Source organism: Camellia sinensis, chromosome 2 (genome assembly GCF_055761805.1).
Source record: "Camellia sinensis isolate YWXY chromosome 2, ASM5576180v1, whole genome shotgun sequence".
NCBI lineage: Eukaryota > Viridiplantae > Streptophyta > Magnoliopsida > Ericales > Theaceae > Camellia > Camellia sinensis.
Genome location: NC_138962.1, coordinates 133,640,954 through 133,662,406, shown reverse-complemented (window position 1 = coordinate 133,662,406; position 21,453 = coordinate 133,640,954). Strand labels below are relative to the sequence as shown.

The 21,453-nt window shown below is 29.4% G+C and overlaps 1 protein-coding gene across 1 annotated transcript; it reads right to left on the bottom strand.

Annotated features, from left to right (window-relative positions):
• Positions 1-1,377: 1,377 nt before the first annotated feature.
• On the bottom strand, positions 1,378-14,638 carry LOC114280059 (protein ACCELERATED CELL DEATH 6). The gene is made up of 5 exons (XM_082915630.1): positions 14,409-14,638; positions 14,035-14,293; positions 10,312-11,076; positions 9,334-9,857; positions 1,378-2,154 (listed from the first exon to the last, which is right to left on the bottom strand). The coding sequence occupies exons 1-5, from the start codon at positions 14,559-14,561 to the stop codon at positions 1,507-1,509; spliced, it is 2,349 nt and encodes a 782-aa protein (XP_082771756.1). The 5' UTR covers positions 14,562-14,638; the 3' UTR covers positions 1,378-1,506.
• Positions 14,639-21,453: the final 6,815 nt, after the last annotated feature.

The window sequence follows — 21,453 nt, the reverse complement described above, 5'->3', positions numbered from 1 at the left end:
AACAAACATCATCATCAACAAACCCAGAAAAAAAAAAATCTGATTTGAAATTGGTAAAAAAAATTTCAAACCCAAATTTCAAATTTCAACAAAAATCTGATTTCAACAAACAAATTTCAAACCCAAAATCCAAGCTGTGTAAAAAAAAAAAAGGGGAAGATCAGAGAGGAGCTTCCCAAAATTTCAAACCCAAGAACAAATTTCAAACCCAAAATCCAAGCTGTGTAAAAAAAAAGGGGGAAGATCAGAGAGGAGAGAGAGAAGATGAGAGAGAGGAGGAGGAAGTTGAGAGTTGCCGGTGGGGGGGGGGGGGGGAGGGGGATGGTTTTTAAAAGAGAAAGGAGGAGTGAGTGGGGAGGTGGGTTAAGGAGGAGTGAGTGGGGAGGTGGGTTACACACTCATCAGCCATGGGGTGATAAGAAAAAAAAAAAGAAAAAGGAGGAATGGCCTATCAACTCTCTCTCTCTCTGTCTCTCGGGTTTGAGTGTTGAAGAACAAAAAAGATACAAGAACACAAGACCATGCATCCGCAATTATATGTATAATATGGTGGTGGGTTCCGTCCGTCCTCTTCCTTCTTCTCCCCTCTTCTTCTCCCTTCCTCTCTCTCTTCTTCCCCTCCCCTCTTCTCTCCTCTGGTTTTCTTCAAAAACAAAACACAGACCGAAGAGAAAGAAGAAAAAGAAAAGAAAAAAAAAAAAAAAAAAAACCCCTCCAAAACGACGTCGTTTTGGAGGGCGACAGGAGACTACGACAGGAGAGTGCGACCGAAGATCCGAATTCTTCAAACTACCCCTAACACTACTTACTTTTTGAGCCACTAAAATTAAAAGAATGGCTCTTTTTTCATACTACTATTTTCCATTGATGACGATGTTTGACTAATGAGGATAAAAATATAAAATTGACATATTAAGGTTTCGTTTGGGAAGAATGCTTAGGTTGGGTTTGGGACTATTTTAGTTATAAAAAAATAAAATAGACTTTTTAATTCAATAAGATAAAATATTAAATCCAATCCATAATCAATTACATTCTTTCTCTCACAAAAACTCAAAAAAGCTATAAAAAAAAACTCTTCCCAAACGAGACTTTTTAATCCCAGGCTAAAAATAGCCAAAAAACCAACTCACTTTCCAAACAAACCCTAAACAAACTGGTTTATAAAATAAAACTAATATTAGGAAATACATCTCTTGCTGCATTTTGACATACGAATCACCAAATACAGGAAAAAATAAGAATAAAGAAAGAAAGAAAAAGTTACATAACTCATTTATTTATAAAAAATAAAAAGTAAAATAAAAAGTGTGATGAAAAGACCTTTTGAGCTCAATAAAATAAATGAGAAATGAGATGGATCAAACAATCAGAGAGATGAATTTAAGAGTTGAAAATATACTGCTAATTCATTTCAACGATTACTGAAAATGTCTAAGAGACTTATAAACAGAAAATTATTAGATATTCTCAAAGTATCACAAGTCCATACTGCTTTACTAATTATCATTCACCATATCCCTTCACATTCTCAACCATTTCTTCCAAACATTCCTTAATGAATGAAATTGTATGCTTCTCACATTGAAGTTTTTTGAGCTCAAAAAAATAAATAAAAAATGAGATGCAACCAACAACACACACGAAAATTGCGAGAGCTAAAGAATGTGCTAACACGGCATAAGAGCCTGTAATGAATGCCACTATCAACGCTGCCACGGCAACTACAACAAGAGATGAGGCCACCATATAGCGTTTTTCCAGTGTCTCCACGTTGTCTTTTTCATTGAAATAAAAAACTGATGCAGTGACATATAGAAAGACAGAGGAAATGGAGCATATCATGGCTATAGTATTTGTAATAACAAATACTTTAAAAGCTACTTCTCCTAGTAGAAGTGGCATTCCTTGATTTGAACCTTTATTGCTATTAAAACCACCAGGCATTGTGCAACTGGCCGCAAAGGTGATGGTTGTTATCAGTATTGCCACTATTATTTGGGTGTCAGCCATTTCCTTTAGTTCTTTATTCCATGCTTTCCTTTCTTCTTTAACTTGTGCTTTCCTTTTCTTTCTTTCTTCTTTCCTTATTTTTGTTGTCAACTCTTGATCCCGACTGACTATATTTCTCTCGCCACCAATTGAAAAGTGTTCCTGTTTGTTTTTTTTGTTATGATCAGTTTGAAAAGGCAAATCTAATAATATTCTGATGAATCTGAAAAAAGTAGTATGTTAATACACAAAGTGTTGTAACTAATGGCATCAAAATGTATCGTAACTAATGGCATCAAAATATATCATAACTAAACAACATTTAAGGTACAATCAAATAATTAAAGATATGTTTGGTTGTAACCACTACAATATTTTTTTAGTTTAGTGACATTTGAAAGTGCCACAAAACTATTGGTTTAATGACATTTTTTAGTCTTGTGGCATTTTGAACAAGTGCCATTTGTATCCGTGCCACGGTAGATACTAATGCCACGGTAGATACTTGCAAGTGTCACTACACCATCATGGCTAAAAATTTTCAATGACATTTTGATGTCATGGTAGATATTATTTGTGGCACTATCAAGCGCCATTAAAGTGTCACTACACCATCATGGCTAAAAATTGTCAATGACATTTTGATGTCATGGTAGATATTATTTGTGGCACTATCAAGCGCCATTAAAAAAAGAGTTAGTGACACTTATAAGTGTCATTACACCATCAAGAGTAAAACCTTTCAGTGACACTTTAATGTCATGGTAGGCACTATTCGTGACGCTATCAAGTGCCATTTGTGACGATAATTCATTGTAGAATAATTTGATCTGCTCTTGCGAAGACTCGAACCGCCAACCTCCCGCACCATAAGCCTTATACACCACACTCTTCCCACTGCACCTCTATAGCACCACATGATTATATATGCAACATATATTATTTATATAGTACATACATCCATATTAATATAAAAGTATATGTATAAATATAATTATTTTATTGAACATAATTTATGTAAAATAAACTATTTACTAGCAAAATAAAAAAAGACCACCTTTGGCGACTAAAAATATTTTTTAGTCGCCAATTCTATACTTTTGGCTTCTAATTGTTTTTTACTTGCTAAAAAATTTAACTTTTGCGGACCAAAATCGGATTTGGTTGCCGAAGATGCACTTTCAGCTACCAAAATTTTGGTCGCCAAAAAATTTAATTCCCGCCTTAGGATTTTAGTTCTCCCGCGCTAAAAATGACCACTTTTGATGACTAAACTTAATTTTTAGTCGCTAATTGTAGACTTTCGGCTACTAAAATTTTTTTAGTCACCAAAAAGCTTTACTTTTGGCTACTAAAATTTTTTTAGTCAGTAAAACCCATATAATCAGCGACCAAACTTATTTTTAGTCGCCAATTGTAGCCTTTTGGCTACTAAATTTTTTTAGTCGCCAAAAAACTTTACTTTGGGCTACTAAAAATTTTTTAGTCACTAAAACCCATATAATCAGTGACCAAACTTAGTTTTAGTCGCCAATTGTAGACTTTTGGCTGCTAAAATTGTTTAGTCGCCAAAAAGCTTTACTTTTGGCTACTAATGCTGTTTTGGTCGTTGAAAGCTATACTTTCGGCGACCAAATTTTTTTTGGTTAGGAAATTTAGTCGCCGAATGTGCTTTTTCCTGTAGTGTATATGGAGTTTAATTTATTTATTTTTAATCATTTACTGTATTTTAAAAATTTAGAAAATATATTGGCATTTTTTATTTTTTCAAAAATGCCATTATAAACTTGAAAAGTTTTTGCTTAGTGACATTTCTCTAAATGCTATAAAATATTTGTTTATGACACTGTTCACCTAAGTGCCATAAAAAGTAATTTGCACCTACCTAATGTCTTGACATTTTTTAAAAAATGCCATTACTACTAAAGTTTAGTGGCATCTGTTGGTAAATGTCACGAACATAATTTTGTCATTATTTTATAAAATGCCATAAAATTGATGTGACATTTCTTTATTGAAATGCCACTAGAGCCTTATATGTTTGTGGTTCTGTGGCATTTTTCTAAAACATGTAATGCCAATTTTTATTTTTGTGGCATTTTCTAAAAACATACCGCTAGTGTAGTGTCACTAAAGTGTAAATTTGTTATAGTGACATTTTTGTTGTAATGAAGTGACACTTTTTTTAATTGAAATGCCACTAGAGCCTTGTATGTTTGTGGCTCTATGACATTTTTCTAAAAAATGCCACCAAATATTCTTTTTGTGACATTTTTTAAGAACATGTCACTAGTAGGGTGTCACTAAAATGTGTTTTTGTTGTAGTGAACTAAAATAATCAAAACTAAGTTATAACTAAGACCACTATATATCATTACTAATACCATAATAGGTCATAACTAAACAACCATTTAAGGCATAATCAAAGTCATCTTGGATCATGACTAAAATAACAATCACAAAAGATAATAACTAAGTCATAAACAACACGATAATATGTCATACACAAATCATAACTAACATACAACACATAAGAGATTTAGAGACCTTTTTTTTGTTTTTAAAAGTAAAAAAAAAAAAAAATTAGAAACAAATTCCAATCGTCACGAGAGTAGTCGCTAAAAGATAATCCCAAAAAAGTAAAAAAAATAAAGCTTTTAGGGACAAAATTTAGAAAAATGTCACTAATAAATGCAAGGAAAAATTATTTGGTCCCCAAAAAGTTCATTTTTTTGGACAAAAAATTTGGTCCCAAAAAATGTCTAAATTTCCTCGCTAAAAATATAATAATGATACTTTTAACAACAAAATATTTAGTCTCTAAAATGTAATTTTATTCCTGATTTTTTGTAACAAAAAATGACAAATGTAGTGACTGGAGAATAAAGTATACCCTTTTTTTTTTTTTTTTTGTGTGTGTAATATAGAATTTCCTTACCCAAAAAAAAAAAAAAAATGCCCCAAATAATTTACTTATAAAGTAATTATTAAGGCTATTTTTGCTATAGAAATATATTAAATATGTCTAAATTTTAATGAGAATAATTCTATTTGTTAGATTTTTGTAATTGGCAATCTTGTTTGATAAAACTCCTTTCAGTTGTAATTTTATTTGCTCTTTTGTTTCAGTGAGGCTATGAGTATTTAGATGCGAATTCAACCCGAATTGTGTTTATATTTGCCATTTCATTGACTATGTATGGGGATCAAGCGGTAATTTGTGCGCTCGAATGGTGAATAGGAGTATCCAATATCTTTGTCTGTAAACTGAACTACTGCGAAGCAAGTTTTACCACTCAAGCGGTTGGCCTATATGTTTTGCACCGCATTTACTCGCACCGCTCGAATGGTGAAATGTGTGCTCGGATAGTTTTTGCGAATCTGTTTATTATAAAGTGCACTGTTTACTGTTTTTAGTATTTAAGCGACCAAAGTATGAAAGAATAGAGCTATCAAGATTTTTATATTGAAGGGTGTGTTTATAATGTTTCCTTGATGATTTGATAGTGATCGATGGATCTATAACTTCCATATTAGTATATCATCAAGGAGTTTGTCCTTATGCTTTTATTCACAAAAGAGAGAAATGTTCTTCGATGGATTTTGGTGAATTTGGGCTTGAAGCTTTGGTAGATTCTGGAATGGCTCATCGTCGTGAATTCGATATCAACGTTGTGGATTCAACGTTAGACAAGATAATTCCGATGTGAAGACGGTGGTGGAAAAGGCACATCGGGTTTGATTCAATTTCTGACTTGGATTTGTTAGGTAATTGAGAATGGTCATGTATAATTCCCTTTTATCTTCTTAGTAGATTGTTTTGTGACTTAGCCCGTGGCTTTTTATCACAATTGGAGGCGCTCCAATTATAGTTTTTCCCACGTTAAATCATTGTGTCGATTTGTCTTAATTGTTTGATTGAAATTGTTATTTATTGTTTTAAATTGAAATATAATCACGAATCAATATTTCAAAGGTTATTTAAATTTTTCACTGTTATTTAAAATTATTTTTCAAAGACAATTAGATATTATCTATGAATTATTTGTCAAAAATATTTGAACGTAAGGTGGAGGAGAAGTTATATATTGGTGGGTCTTGGGGCACTGCTAAGTGATACTCTAAGGGCATGTTTGATTAACTGGATTAGAGTATGGAATTGAAATTATTAATCTGTCAGTCTAATAATCTTGGAGTATTTGTTTTGAAATTTTGTTTCAGGATTATTAATCTAATGAATAATTAACCCTACAAATTTATAGGATTATTAGTAATGGGGTAAAAACACTCTTTTACCCTCAACTAAAAATTAAAATACTTATTATTTTTATATAATGTTATATTTTAGAAGGCTAAAAATAATTTTTAAAAATTTAGAAATATTTTTTGATATTTATTTTATCAAATTAATTTATATTTTTAAAAAAATTAAAAAAAAAAACTGAACCAAACTTGGTTTTTGTATTTTTTTTTTTATTTTGCATTTATTTATTTATTTATAATTTTTTTCAAAACCACATTTACGAAGAAATTTTGATAAAGTAAAGATTGTGAATAAACATTGATGGAGGATAAGATTAGAAAAGAAAATAAATATAGTTGTAATCCTACATTTATATATTTTCTTATCCAATGCAAATCAAACAATGAATAAGGGGATAATTTATCCTACTAATTCAATTAGATAGTGAATACTACACTAATTTGATGGGATTATTAATACATTCACTATTAGTCTTATGAATCAAATATAGCTTAATAGTATTGTGATTAGTGGAGGGTACGGAGTCCACAAATTTATATTAAATAATTAAAAAATATAAATAAATGTGATAAATTAAAATTAATGAAGAGTATGATCACGTAACCTTGTTAAACCAACAAATAATTTTTCGCGGTGAAAGTGCTGATTAATCTTATGATATTGGTAGGAAAAAAACATTACAAACAGTGGGGCACTTTTTAGAAATTTCACTCCAGGTGAAGTGTAGAAAAATTATCAACGGATTAAATTACCCTTTTATTTTTTTTATTTTTTGTCTTTTTCCCTCAGTCTTTTTAGGTTGCTCATCTCTCACATGTCAAATCACTCACTCTCTCAAGAAAAAAAAAAATCTTCCCAACCATGATACAGACCCCATTATCTCCCATCCTTAGTGATTAAAGAAAAAAAAAAAATTTGATTAATGACCGTTCATTGAGAGTCTTGAAATCTCCCCTAGGGGTCACAAGCATTATGCAAACTCTCCCCCTCTCTCTCTCTCTCTCTCTCTCTCTCTCTCTCTGTTTTTGTTTTTCATTACTCCTTTTATTTATTTTTGATGAATTTTGTATAACTTTTAAACTATAAACTTGATTTTTACAAAATTAATTATATTAAAAACTTATTGACAATATTTTTAAAATTAAATTAATATTAAATATATTTAATAATAATTTAAAACTATTTAAAATTTTATATTATTTTGAAATTTTTTTAAAAATAATAATGAGATGTGTAATTAAAAAGTGTACGAAATTTAAAAAAAATGAACATAAACTATTTTAAATTACTTGAATAAAAATTTTATTTTTATTCTTTAAGACGTAATTATTAATAATCACTATTTAGTTACGCATTCAATACTAATTTAAATTTTTTTCTTTAAATTATTTGAATAAAAATTTTATTTTATATTCTTTATTAATTTTAATTTTTTCCTCAAATACAAATAAGTTTGATGAAAATAAACACAAAATAGATATTTTATAAATTAAAAAAATTAATTTTGCTCTAAAATATTTTAAAATATATTTTTAAACTTAAATTATTGAAATTAACCTTTTTGTAGCGATCACAGTTTTGCCACTTCGCTGAGTATGTCGGAGATCGAGCTGCCCGGTCAGCTCGCAGGGTTCAAAGGGGCAGCGCCCCTTGGCGGGTCGAAGGGCAGTACCCTGGCAGGGATCGAGCTGCCCAGTCAGCTCACGGGGGGTCCAGGGGACAACGCCCTTTGACGGGTCCTAGGGCAACGCCCTGGTGGGGTTGAGGGGCAGCACCCTCGAAGCAAAAATACAAAATCCATTAGAAGTTGCTTGTCTGCTCGAGCGGCCGTTTATGCGCACGGGCGGAGAATGTTTGGTTTCAGAAGTTTGACCTGTTTGCAAATGTGTGTTGAGAGTACGAGACTCTCATTTTGCTGTGACTCTATGTGTAAGCCAAGGGCTGTATGCGTGTGGATTTGAATAACCGTTTTGTGTAACCAAGCTCAAGCCTTGGAAACTTGTAAACCCTTGAGGGTATTTATTTGTTGTTGGATTAATGTATTGTTGCATGAAGAACTATTGTATCATGTAATGTAAGTTTGGAAATTTATATTCGATTTTCTTTGAAAGAGTCATGATTGTTGTATTATCATTTGGATTAGAAATTTGGGGCGTTACACTTTTTTTTGTTTGTTTTCATCAAACTAATTTCTATTTCTCAGAAAATAATTGTGAATGTAATTTCCTAAATTATCTAAAATTTAATAAAAAAAATATTATCACTCTATTTTGTTATGTTTTAAAATATATATTTTAAAAATATATGTAAACTAGTTCGACAAAAATAATAGAAAAAAATATTAACTCAAATTATACAATTAAAAATAAAAGTAAAAATATTCAAACATACAAATATTAACAAAAATGTGTTTTTGTTTAAAAAAGACAAATTAATATGAAAATAAAAATAATTTTTTTTACCAAACTATTTTTATTTTTTTTAGAAAAAAAAAGGAAGATAAAATTTTAAAATTCAACCAAATATTTTTTATTTCAATTTTAAAAATAGTTGCAAAGCAAAAATTAGTCACAAAAAAAAAAAAAAGAGAAAAAAAGAATTCACATAGTGTGCTTCAATTTTAAAAATATTTATGTGGCATGCAAGTCCAATATGGGTGGGGTGAAAATTTAATTTGTGTGGGGAGCAAATCTAGTGTGTTGACCTTTTGTAAATTCTCTCACACAGATTAGACTTGCACCTCCACATAGATTTGACTTGCACAACACACAAATTGGACTTGCACTCCCAGACAGATTCAACTTGCACCCCGCATATAATGCACTTGCAAACAGACTAGACTTGGACCCCACATAAATTAGACTTGCACCCCACGCAAATTTGACTTGCAACCCGCACAAATATTTTTTTTTTTTTTTTTGGGTGCAAAATTAGTAATACATTATGGTGTGTGATGTGCATGAAGGATAACGTGGCATAGCCAAAGCAAGATGAAAGGTATGCTTCTCAACATTATGGTATGTAAAATGCATGCCATGAGAAAACATGTCATATGCAGTCAAAGTTAGTATCCTTACCTTCGTACGAGACAACAATGTGTTTATTGGGGTCACATTTTCATTGTTTGTAGCTAACAGATCTCCACTAAGCCAAAGCTCACGCCAGATATCCCGTTTGCCGACCTCAAAAAAAGTAGCAAGCAGATGGAGTGATGTGTTTCCTTCAATGTCCTTCTGATTTATAAGATGGAAAATCCATGACTTTTGAAAAATATATTCCATCACCTTTTTCTGCTCCGTATCCACAACAATGTGAAGAACATTTTGTCCTTTACTATTGACCATCTCCCAACAATTTGGACACTCTGATAAAATCTCTTCTATTACACTTACATGTCCATGCGCAGCAGCTATATGAAGAGCTGTCTTTTCATAACCCTCCTTGTCTGTTGTAATGTACGCCACTGATTTGTCTTTTTCTAGCATTAATTTAACTCCATTTTGATTACCAAACCGTGCAGCATAGTGAAGTGGTGTCCAACCGTACTCATCTGTTTCCTTGATTAGATCCGGCTTCCATTCCAATAAAAGTTTTGTACTTTCTGAAATAGAAGAATAAGAAGAAAAAACAAAAGTATTAGTAAGGACAATTTAATACATATCTCAACAATAAAAAAGCTTCAACTTTCTTTCCTTTTTTTCCTTATGTTTTTTGAATTAATTTTGGTAACAATTTCCTTTGCAAGTCCCTATATATCAGTTATTAATTGCACATTTGTCCTCTCACTTCAAAAGACCTACTAAGTTAGCCATAAGCTTGAATTTGAACCTTTGTTTCAGGTTCGATAAAATGTACATCCTCTTTTACTAATTCTAATCTCTTGTCTACAATACATGTAACTTCAATTTTTTGGAAAGATATTTTTGATGTTATTATTACTGCAACTAATAAATGAACAGAGCAGGGTTATGTATGCCTAGAAGAATATACCCTTTTTTCTCTCTATAATTGTACATGTAATTAAATTGGTTGAAGAAATTGAAGCAGCCACAAACCTATTTCCAATCTGTCTGTTGTTGCCGCGTGCAATGCCGTTTGACCCTTTGGGCCCCCATAAGTTGGCGATGTGCAATTTTTCAAAATCATAGACACCATGTCATTGTGTTGTCTCTCAGCTGCCAGGTATAGTGGAGTTTCCTTGGCATTATTAGGTGGGTGCGTAAACTCAGGATCTTCTTTAGCTAACCATTCCACCACAACTACGTCATCAGGATTTCGCACTGCCATGTGCAAGACAGTGTCATTGTCCTTATTTGTGGCCCTCAACATCTCCATGGCTGCTCCACCCCCGCTTTCAACTTCTTCATGGTCTAGTCTTTTTGCATGTCCTACGAGTGCTTTCACTATGTCCAAGTGTCCTTCTCTCACTGCAATATGAAGAGGAGTCTCGCCATCGATATTCAAGCAGCATAACAATGATGACAACGGACTCTTCTCTAAGATTATTTTCACATATTTTTTGTTACCAAATTGGGCTGCAACATGGAGGACTGTGTTTTTATTTGAAGTGAATTGTAGTTCAAGTTGTTGGTCATTAATGTATTGCATGAGGTAGTGGACATCTTCATCATTGTCTTCATTCTCTTTGCCTCCTATTTTTGCTTTTGATAACTTGGTATCTGACTCACTGAACCAATTAATCCAGGCACACAATTGGCTAGACCAACTAATATGGGGGACCAATTCGGGTTTCTTTTCACCTTCCATTTTCTCTTTGCCTCCCATGGCTTCTCTGTACAAATTGGGATCCATTTCGGAGGCTGCGATAAGATAGTAATAAGAATGTTATGATCTATTCGTCTCATGGCTTTTACAACATCTATCTACATTCAAGAAAATGGGGTTTCTTATAACAAGCCTTGTGGGAATTCTAAATTCTCAAGACAGTTTTATTAGTTTTTTATATTTTTAAATAATTAAAAATCTATTGGTTAACCCAACCTAAAAAAAAAAAAAAAAAAAAAAAAAAAAAAAAAAACTCTAATTGTCCATTAAATTTGAATTTCAAAATTCAAATATAAATCCTATTAATATGAAAAATCATTAACATATCTCATATATTTGCTTCTCTCTCAATCTTTCCAAATAATGCCAATAAAAAATATAAAGTAAAATTAAAAGACATGGAATTTTGAAAACCCTAAATAACATATAATAACAATTCAACATGAAAAGTATTTTAGAACAAGGCATAATCCTACACAATTGAGCAATCTAATGCAACATGTATTTAGAAGAAGTTGATTTTATACTTATTCATATATTTGTTTCTTTTGTTATGTACAATTATTTACATTTAAATGAATGTTTGAATAACTCTTCCTTTTGTATTCTCTCTTTCAACCTTTTGCCTTGAATATTTACATGTAATATATTTATAAATAATAATATATGCATGTGATGTTAATAAATGTGTACATTTTGTATGTATATGTCTAATGTTGATTATATATAATGTATCATAACTTATATGCATACCTTTGCTTTTAAATCGCTGTTCAATTTACTTTGAATATTAATATATTGATCTTCCGTATATTACTATTTCACAAAATTTTGTATTGAAATCCTTCTTAACTCCCTTTATTCTCTCCAAATGTTCATCATTCAAAATATATAAAATATATCACTCAAAATCTCAAATTTCATTAAAAAATATTTGCGGTGAGGGGTATGAGGATTTTTAAAATCTTGAAATAGTTAGAGACACCATGCCTCATATTTATTGAGTTCATTTGTTTTTTTAAGATTTTTAATGAATTGCTTAGTTTTCAAAAATAAAAATATAAAATTTAGAAATAAATAATTTTAAATTTTGAAATTATATAAGATTAAAGTTATATTTAAAATTTCCTTTCAAAAATTTTTAAATTTCAAACTAAGGCCTCGTTTGGGAAGTGGCTATTTTAGTAGGCTATTTTAGTTTTTGGCTATTTTAAGTAGGCTAAAATTTTTGTGTTTGGGAATATGATTGGATTTTTTTTGTGGTTGGATGTGATGTTTGTGAGAGAAAAAGTGAAATGATTATGGGTTTGATGTGATATTTTGTCTTATTAGCTATTTTAGCCTATTTTGTCTTTTTGTAATTTTTAGCCTAAATTTGGCTATTTTTTTTCTTCCCAAAATATGAGTTGGATGTGGCTATTTTTTTATTTTTTTTTTTAACTTTCTATATTAAGATTTTTAAATTCCAAAATCATAGATATGATTAGATGGATTAATATTTCTGTGCCATATGCATTTCTTAATGTTAACAAATTTTTAAAAAATTAAGAAATTTAGATTAATGTTTTGGAACTAGTGAGAAATCTCTTTTGCTTAATCTATAGTATAGTGATGTCTAAAAAACTTAAAAAAATTTAAGTGTCAAAATATTTATAGCATATTTATTAATTAAAAGAAAATTTTGAATGACATATATCGTGCAAATTTTTATACCATATCAAAAGATACATATATTATATTTAAAAAATATGTTTTTTAAATTGTATATATTAACCATATCTAAGCCTTCTATTTAAAAAAATAAAAAAAAATGGCTGCCATAAGATATATGTGGTATAGAACTATTGGTCTATCTATTTTATTTTTATTTTTAATTTAAGAATTTGTAGATGGAAAAAAATTTAATCATATCTAAATTGATCTAATTTGAGATTTTTTTTATTTAAAAAAGAGTCCAAATAAAATTTATTTATTTGTAATTTAAAAAGATTTAAATAGAAAATATGAATGAATTTTTGGTTATATATAATTGGATAAACTTTAACATCAAATAAACTAAAACTGAAAAAATTATATTTTAATTTTATCATAAATATAATTTTTGTAATTTATTCTATTTTTTCATCTTTACCAATCAAATTGTGACATCCAGTTCTTCTAGAAAACTTAGAATATATAATTAATGAAATAATTGCAATATATATATATAAGAATCCAGCGATTGAATTTATTATTCATTAAATATGTATATTTTAATTAAGATTATATCTTAATTCAAATATTCTAATAAAATGGTTAAAATTTAATTCATTCTAAATTATATTTTTTATATATGCACGGGTCACATGCTAGTATATTAATATTTCAAAACTTATTTATATAAACATTAAAATATTAGGACAACTAAAATTTCTACTATGTGTTTTTGTGTCAATAGTTAAGGTCAATGTAAAATGTTTAAATTACCAAACTTCTGCTCCTAACAAATCTTCTATTTGAAATAAAAAAAAATTAAAAAAAAAAAAGTTCAAATCTACATGAGAATTTGAACTTAAATATAAAAGTCATACCCAAAAAAAAAAAAAAAAAAAAAAAGGAATTGCTTCATTAAAATTAAATTTGCAGAGTGGTTCAAACCTGCATGAGAACATGATACATATAAAAGTATATAACAAGGCACACAAAAAGAATAATTTGCCTTGTTAAAATTATATAGCTACAAATGATCAGTTCTCTTTCAAATTGTTTGAGTGAGTGTAACACAGCTCTCTTGTTTTCAACAAATACTTCCTAAAGCTTCAAATGCATGGAATCAACTCCAACATTTCCCAAAATGATTAGATAGATGACAAGTATAATTTAGAAAATGGATCATTAGCTAAGTGACATTGCTGTTATATTTAACAATTATATGGCAACAACATTTCTTTTCCCCCAAGTTAGATATATTATATATAATTATATTTTGCTAGAGTTAATAGAAATAAGCTCACCACTGTTAATGATATAATTATATCGGGGAGGTGTGTTGGTCTTTTTGGTTGAAGGGAGAGAATACGGTGCCTGCAAATGACAACTGATACTTTTTTCCAAGAAACTGGCTGTATGGCCTCTCTTCATACCAAATTGAGCAGAAAGATCATCGTTGCTCAACTCAAGAAGCTTTGCAAGAGATTTCCCAGAATCCTCAAGCTTATCTCCATATTGCATTAGAGCGCGATCATGGAGGTATGACCTCATTTCCAATGCATCCTATTAGATGTAAGAAAGAGAGATGGTTTTGATGAAATTACAATAATTTTTCAAAAGTAGAACTGTGTGCCCAAGGAAAATTGAAGAAGAGAGGGTTTGATAGTAATAAAAATACCTTTTGTTGTTGAGTCATATTGATTGCATCCATATCTTCTGATTTCATAAGTTTCAAGTTCCGTACATCATCCCAACCTTCCTCCAATAGCTTTGGAAGAATTCCCTTCAAAGCTCCATTCCCAACAAAATCCTCCACTGAAAAGTAAGTCATGCTATATGTTTTGTGAGAGAGGAGAGGAGCGGAGAGGGGGGGGAATGGAAGTGAACTCTTTATGAAAATGAGTTCTAGATATACAACCAAGTTGACTGATAATAAGACCAACTTATCTCCTTATATATACATAAGGGAAAATTCCATTGTCCACGCACCTTTGAAAAGTTGTGTACTATACGTTATGATTATCAACATTTGTAATTTAAGTTAGAATAAATTATATTCATGTTTCTTGTTATGTAATTTGTCCCTTATATCTATTTGATTATCGTAATTATAATTATATTAAGGTTTCTCTTATATTTTTCACATTATGTTAATATAAACCAATTAATTAATAATACATTTTCACAAATTGGACTACATCACGAGACAAAATAGTATATATTCATTCTCTTCTGATTTCCTCTTGAATGGACTATTTTGTTATTGATTTATGTTTAAATTCTTGATAGATGTTATGATGCAATGTAAAAAATTATAAGGTGAAATTGGGGAAAAACTATCGTAAATAGTATAATTTTATGCGTTTTGAATCATAACTAAAAAAAAAAAAAAAGCATAACTAAACTCAACACGAGGCATGATCAAAAATTTCATGAGTTATAACTAAAATATTATCATAATTAAAGAAAAAAATTGGACATAACTAAATAAAAAATATATGGTGAACGTAAAGATGCATAAATGATACACCCTTTTAAAAGATGTGTATAATAGAATTTCTCAGCGAAATTGATAAAATTAAAATTATAGAGATCAAGTTGACAGAAAAGACAAATTATAAGAATCATGGGTATAATTTACACTAAGTTATTAATCATGTTGGTGCTTGATTATGAGGTTTTGTGATAATAAAATTTGTAGTGAATTTGGTTATGAGATTTCTGTGATGTTTTTTAATTATGACCCAGTCATTTTGAAATGATCTGAGTAGGTCTTCCTTATGAAACTTTTATACTGTTTTTGTTCTGAGCTAAGTTGGTTTTGTTATGATCCAAATTATTAAAACGAACTAGCGGTTGAATTTTTAAATGCATAGTGAACTTCCTAAATTAGGCATGTTTAGTAACGTTTTTGTTTTATGTTTTTACTTTCACAAATCTTAAAAACTGAAAATATAAACAGTTTTGGTAAACTGTTCCCATTTCCAAAGCATGGCAACAATTTTCCAAATTCCTAAAAGTTCAGAAAGAAAAAAAATTAAAAAAATCACTCAATTCATTTTTTTTTTCTTCTTTTCATTCTTTTTCCACCCTTTTGGCAACTCGTTTTTGTTTTGTCTTATTTTTTTATAGGGTATTTATTTATAAATCCTTCTTCATCTACTTATGTTTCACTTTGTATAAATTATTTTTTATATTTCAATAAGTCCTATGTGTGATATAGTTACCAAAACACTCATAATAATAATATTCACATTGAAAATGTGAATATTCACACTATCAATGTTATTAAGTTTTGTAATTAACAATCCCGTTTGACAAAACTTCTTTCAGTTGTAATTTTATTTAATCTTTTATTTCAGTGAGGTTATAAGTTTTTAGATGTGAATCCAACCCAAATTGTGCTTTGCAGAGAAATTTATGATCTTAATTCTTTCATGTTTGCCACTTCATTGACTATGTCAGGGATCAAGCAAAAAGAAAAAACAAATCCAACCCTAAGCAAAAAGTAAAAATGCAGTCGAAGTTATTTGACCGCTCGAGCAGTCATTTGTGCGCTGAAGCGGAGAAACAAATCATCCAATATTTTTGTAGAGCGCTTGAATTTCTAAGAAGAAAGTTTTACCGCTCGAGCGGTGAAAGTTGCGCTCAAGCAGTCAGCTTATATGTTTTGACCGCCTTTAGTCACACCGCACGAGCAGTGAAAGTTGTGCTCGAGCGGTCTTTGCGATTTTGTTTCTTTATATTGTCCCTAAAAGATCATTTATTATAAATTATATTGTCCCTAAAAGATCATTTATTATAAATTTTCAAATTTTATCGCTAGAAATCCTTTTTTTTTCGAATTTTTTGAGACAATCATTTAACGACTATCTTGGTAATGATAGAAATTGAATCTCAAATATTTTTTGCAATAAAATTTTTAGTTTTCAAAACAAAAATTTAATTCCTAAAACTCTTATTTATTGTAATTGGGATATGCTATCGGGTTATTTGTCTTGCTTATTTACTCCATATGAAATATTAGGATCCCAAAATATTCTTTTCTTCTAATTTTTTCCCATAAATAAATTTTCTTACATCTCCCTCTTTGTGAGGTGTTTTCTTCCCTCATAGTGGAAGTTTGCTGGATTTTTCCTTCTCCAACCCGCCAATGTGGATCAATCTTGTTCCCTCCTCCTTTGTCTCTCACCTAGCCATCACCACCATTCTGCCGCCAGATTTACTACGAATCTGGCCCGTTTCCACAGATCTGGCTGCCGTTGATTTGAGGTCAAGTTTTTCAGTTTGTCTTGTTTTTTTGTTTTTAGTTTGGTTTGTTTATGGAGTCCATCAGTATTTGATGTAGTTTACCCACTCTATGATTGTAACATATGATTTATCTTAGATATGCTTTACGGCCAATTGATTGGCCATTGCTGTGCAGTACGAGCACAAACACGAATTGTACGTCTGTATTTTTTTTTTTTTAAATTTAATCCTGTGTGTTTCTTGATTTCATCTACTTTTTTTTTTTTTTTTCCCTTAGCGTAAGTTTTTCTATTAAATGGATTCTTATTTATATGTGCATTTGGTTTCATTAATGAAAATTTTTTTCTTATCAAAAAAAAAAGAGAAAAGGCTCTGATAGATTTCTCGGAAGAAAGGAATTGTTCCTTGCTCCACCCAGCACTCAATAATTGCTCTGGTCCCAATCTCTCCAAACCAGTCGCTGTCCCTTGTTTTAGTCACCAAGGTAGCAGCTCTTTAATAGTTGATGCTCACCGCGTCAAAATTACACATATTTTGTCTTATTCACTCCAACAGCCATCAAAAGTTAAATTAGGATTACTTATTAATTATAATATGAAAAATTTTAACAAAAATATTTCACGCAAGTTTTTATAATTAATTTTGAGAAATGTTAAAAAAATAATATTATTTATAACTAATATATTATGAACCATATAAAAAAATATAGATATAAATTTTAAAATAAATTATATAATGATAAATTATTTTCTTATATAAAATTTGATTAAAATTTAATATAATGGTAATATCACGTCATCATTAATATGCGATATCACCAACTAATAATAAATAAACATATAGAGAGTGAACCTCACATGTCAAATGTAACTACCAATCCAATAAATTTCATATCTTTATAGTGAGATTACTTATATTTACATGTCAATAATAATGAAATCACCGTTACATTTAAAATTTTCATAGATAATATGGTTCATAGTAGTTTATTCATTTTCAATCAAAACAACTATTATTATTTTTATAATTTTTAAAATATTATTGACATTTCACTCTAATAATATTTTTGTAATTCTTTTTATTTAAAATATTTTTTTTATATTTGCCAAAAAAATAAAAAAATTTACAAAATCCAAGGGGTCACGTGACCCCCTAGTCCTTACGTGGCTCCACCACTGACAACAATAACACCTACTCATCATTTTGATTGATAGGATTATAAAATAAGATTGAGATTATTAATCCGTGAACCCACTAATCATGTGTTTGTTTTAAAATTTTGTTTCATGATTATTAATCCAATGGATAATTAACCCAACAAATTTGTAGGATTATTAGTAATTGGCTAGAGGTGAAATTATATATCCTGAGTTAAGAAATAAAATAAAAAGACTCTGTAATGACCCAATTTTTTTTTTTTTTTTTTACAAATAGCCAGTGCATAATTTAGTTGAGCAAATTTTAAGCCTACCCATTAAACTTACATAGACATCAGTTTGACATCAGGCTTAAAAATTTTATTTTACATATTGCTATTAAATTACATTATAATTTTAAGTCTACCCTATAAACTTATGTAGAAAACAAAACACCAAAATAAAAAATCTCAAAAACTCAAAAATTGTGTTTAAAAACTCAAAATTAAATAAAGTGAAATTTTTTGTAAAATTAACACACATTTCTTTTTTTGTTCATTATATTCAAAATTACTGGGCAGGTGTACTTTTCCTCTTAAATATATTTTCTTTAATTTTAAACATAAATAAAACTAAATAAATTAAAATTGACGGACTTAAATAGAAAAAGACCTAATAAATAGACCCACTTAAAATTTCATCTCATATTTTTAGTCTATGATTGGTCTCTCTCACTCAAATAATATATGCCTCATCTTCTTCTCTTTTTTCGGCACTAACATATTTCACTTTTGCTTTGCGTAACACAGTTCTTTTTCGCTTTTTGTAATTCCTTACTTCCAGAACTTGCAAAGTTTGTTGTTTTTAATTTTTATTTTTAATAATATATATGAAGAATTTTACAAAATAAATATTTTAAATCATCAAAATTGTACTTGTAATGGGTCTCATGAGTTTGGACATAAAAGCATCTTCAACGGTAATAGACATTTTACCTATTTAAACATTACTATAAAGTATATATTTTATTTTGTCTATCAATTATTTCATGTTTCTACTCCAACCATGCTCTTTATTTTAGCTATTCATCTAAATACTATTAATTTTATAAAATGCCACATCAGCAACAAAGATGGAGGAAAATGATCTTAATGATTAAATATATTTTGCCTAGTCTTGAAGGCTAGCTACATGTAACTAGTGAATGTGAGTTGAGCTAAAATGCCTAATCATATGCCTAATGCATTGGAGTTGAAAAAAATGAGTTATACTAGACATTTTGACTAACAAACATGATATACCTAGTGGGTTGGAAAAGCTCTAACGGTCTAATTCAAATTTGAATAATAAAAGTTAAAAGATGTTAAAAGCATACATTATTGGCCATTTTGGTTTAGGATATTTTAATTTTGTCAATTTGATTTTCAATTTATCTAAGTTGCAATTAAATGGTCCCCAACACCAATTTTTTTTTTTTTCAAATTTTTATAATAGAAGCATTGCCATTTTTGTTTAAATTTGAACAAAATGTAGACATAAATGATCCTAGGGACCATTTAATTACTTGGATAAGCTGGGAACAAAATTGACACAATAAAAAATTCAAGAGACTAAAATGAAACACAACGCGTGTTTTAAGGATCAATTATGTATTTAAATTTAATGGGAGGACATGATATTGAGTTCAAATTATTGTTGAGAATGAAACTTTAGTTTCCTATTTCCCTTTGTTGTCTTGGCAAAAAAAACTTAACTAATTGGATGGTGCGAGGTGGCTCAAGCATATTTGAAGTTAAAAGTGAAAATTTTAATTGGGCCTTTATAATTTGTTGCATTGTAACTTTATTCTTTTAATAGGTATTATTTTCATTTAAAATTTATGAAGTTATCCTAACTTTCAATCAAAATTATTTTGACAGATAGATTTTTTTTTTTTTTTTTTTTTTTGGGGTCTTGACTGATAGAGTGAAGAACTGCAATATGATTATTACCTTTTTTTTTCCCATACAATGAGAGAAGTTGTTTTGCTCTCTTTTTTTTATTTAACTGAGAGATTGAGATAACTAATGAAATAATATTTTTTTAATTTTATATGTAAAAAGGTAGCCACAGACCCAAAAAATAAAAAAGTTTGTTACACCTATTTTGTCTTCCTCACTCCAACTACAGAAATTGTCTACAAGTTTTTAGTTTAAAGTCATTGATATTAAAATTTTATAAGATAAAAGATATGCAATATTTTCATAATAGTTGGGGTCGCTCAACATTTTTACAGAAAAATCTCAGCATAAAGAAATTTGTCTTCACAGAAAAATTTCATAAAAAAAATTCAATTTGTCACAGAGAAAAAATATCTCTGTGGCAAGTTGAGATTTCTTTGTGACGAGTTAAAATTTCTTTAATAATATTATTGAGAGACCTTAACTAACTAATATGAAAAAACATATTACACTTCTCATACTACCAAAAGTTGAAGAGAGATATTTCACTAATTTTTTCAATTATCTATACAATAAAATACCCTTTTGCCTTTTTCTTTTTTTTTTTTGGGGGGGGGGGGGGTGTGTGTGTGGTTTGCTTCAACAAATTTCAAAGGTATAAGTTTCACCATTACATTTTTCTAGATGCAACACTCAATTAGAGTATGGTGATATTTTTCCTTCTGCAATGGAAATAAAAAAAAATAAAAAATGCTCGTGTTTTATTTGAAGGCATGGAAAAATAAAATCTAGGACTGTTCTAATTACCAGAGCAACCTCTCTCAAGGGTGCAGATCAAACTGAAATCCAAAGCAAAATACATAGAAGAATAGCACAAATTATGCACACAAGACAAAGTATTATAAATAGGGTTATTCAAATTTAATTGATACGCAAATAGGCCATACCAAAAATGAAAATCTTGGCCTAATATTTTCATAAATTAAAATTAATTCAATATTGTACATGAAAAATTGATGTTGTCAGATGTTTTATAGTTACAAAAATTTAGTTGCGAGATGAATGACAAACAAGGGTGGAATTGCAGAAAATGACAGAAAAAAAGGTTGATGAAAAAATAAACATAAAAGCTTGACCGTAAGCTTAAATCGTTTTCAGATTATACATTATGGTATTGGCTAACAAAGATCAAATGTTGGCCTAGTTTTTGAGTCTTACTAGGCTTGATTTTTTGAGTTTGTGAATTACTAGTGTTTCTTACCTTGTTTTCTTCCCACTGATTGGCCAAAAAAATGAAAAATAAATACGGCCAACAACATCATCTAAAGTACTGGAGTATTTTAACCACGAAATTGAATATTTAGAAATGAATTATTATATTTTTGGAATCAATTTT

Coding starts and splice junctions, on each gene's coding strand:
- LOC114280059 (XM_082915630.1), bottom strand. CDS start 14,561: ATGACTTACTTTTCAGTGGAGGATTTTGTTGGGAATGGAGCTTTGAAG. Junction 11,077..14,034: donor TAATTATATCATTAACAGTG/GTGAGCTTATTT, acceptor ATCTTATCGCAG/CCTCCGAAATGGATCCCAAT. Junction 9,858..10,311: donor AACAGACAGATTGGAAATAG/GTTTGTGGCTGC, acceptor CTTCTATTTCAG/AAAGTACAAAACTTTTATTG.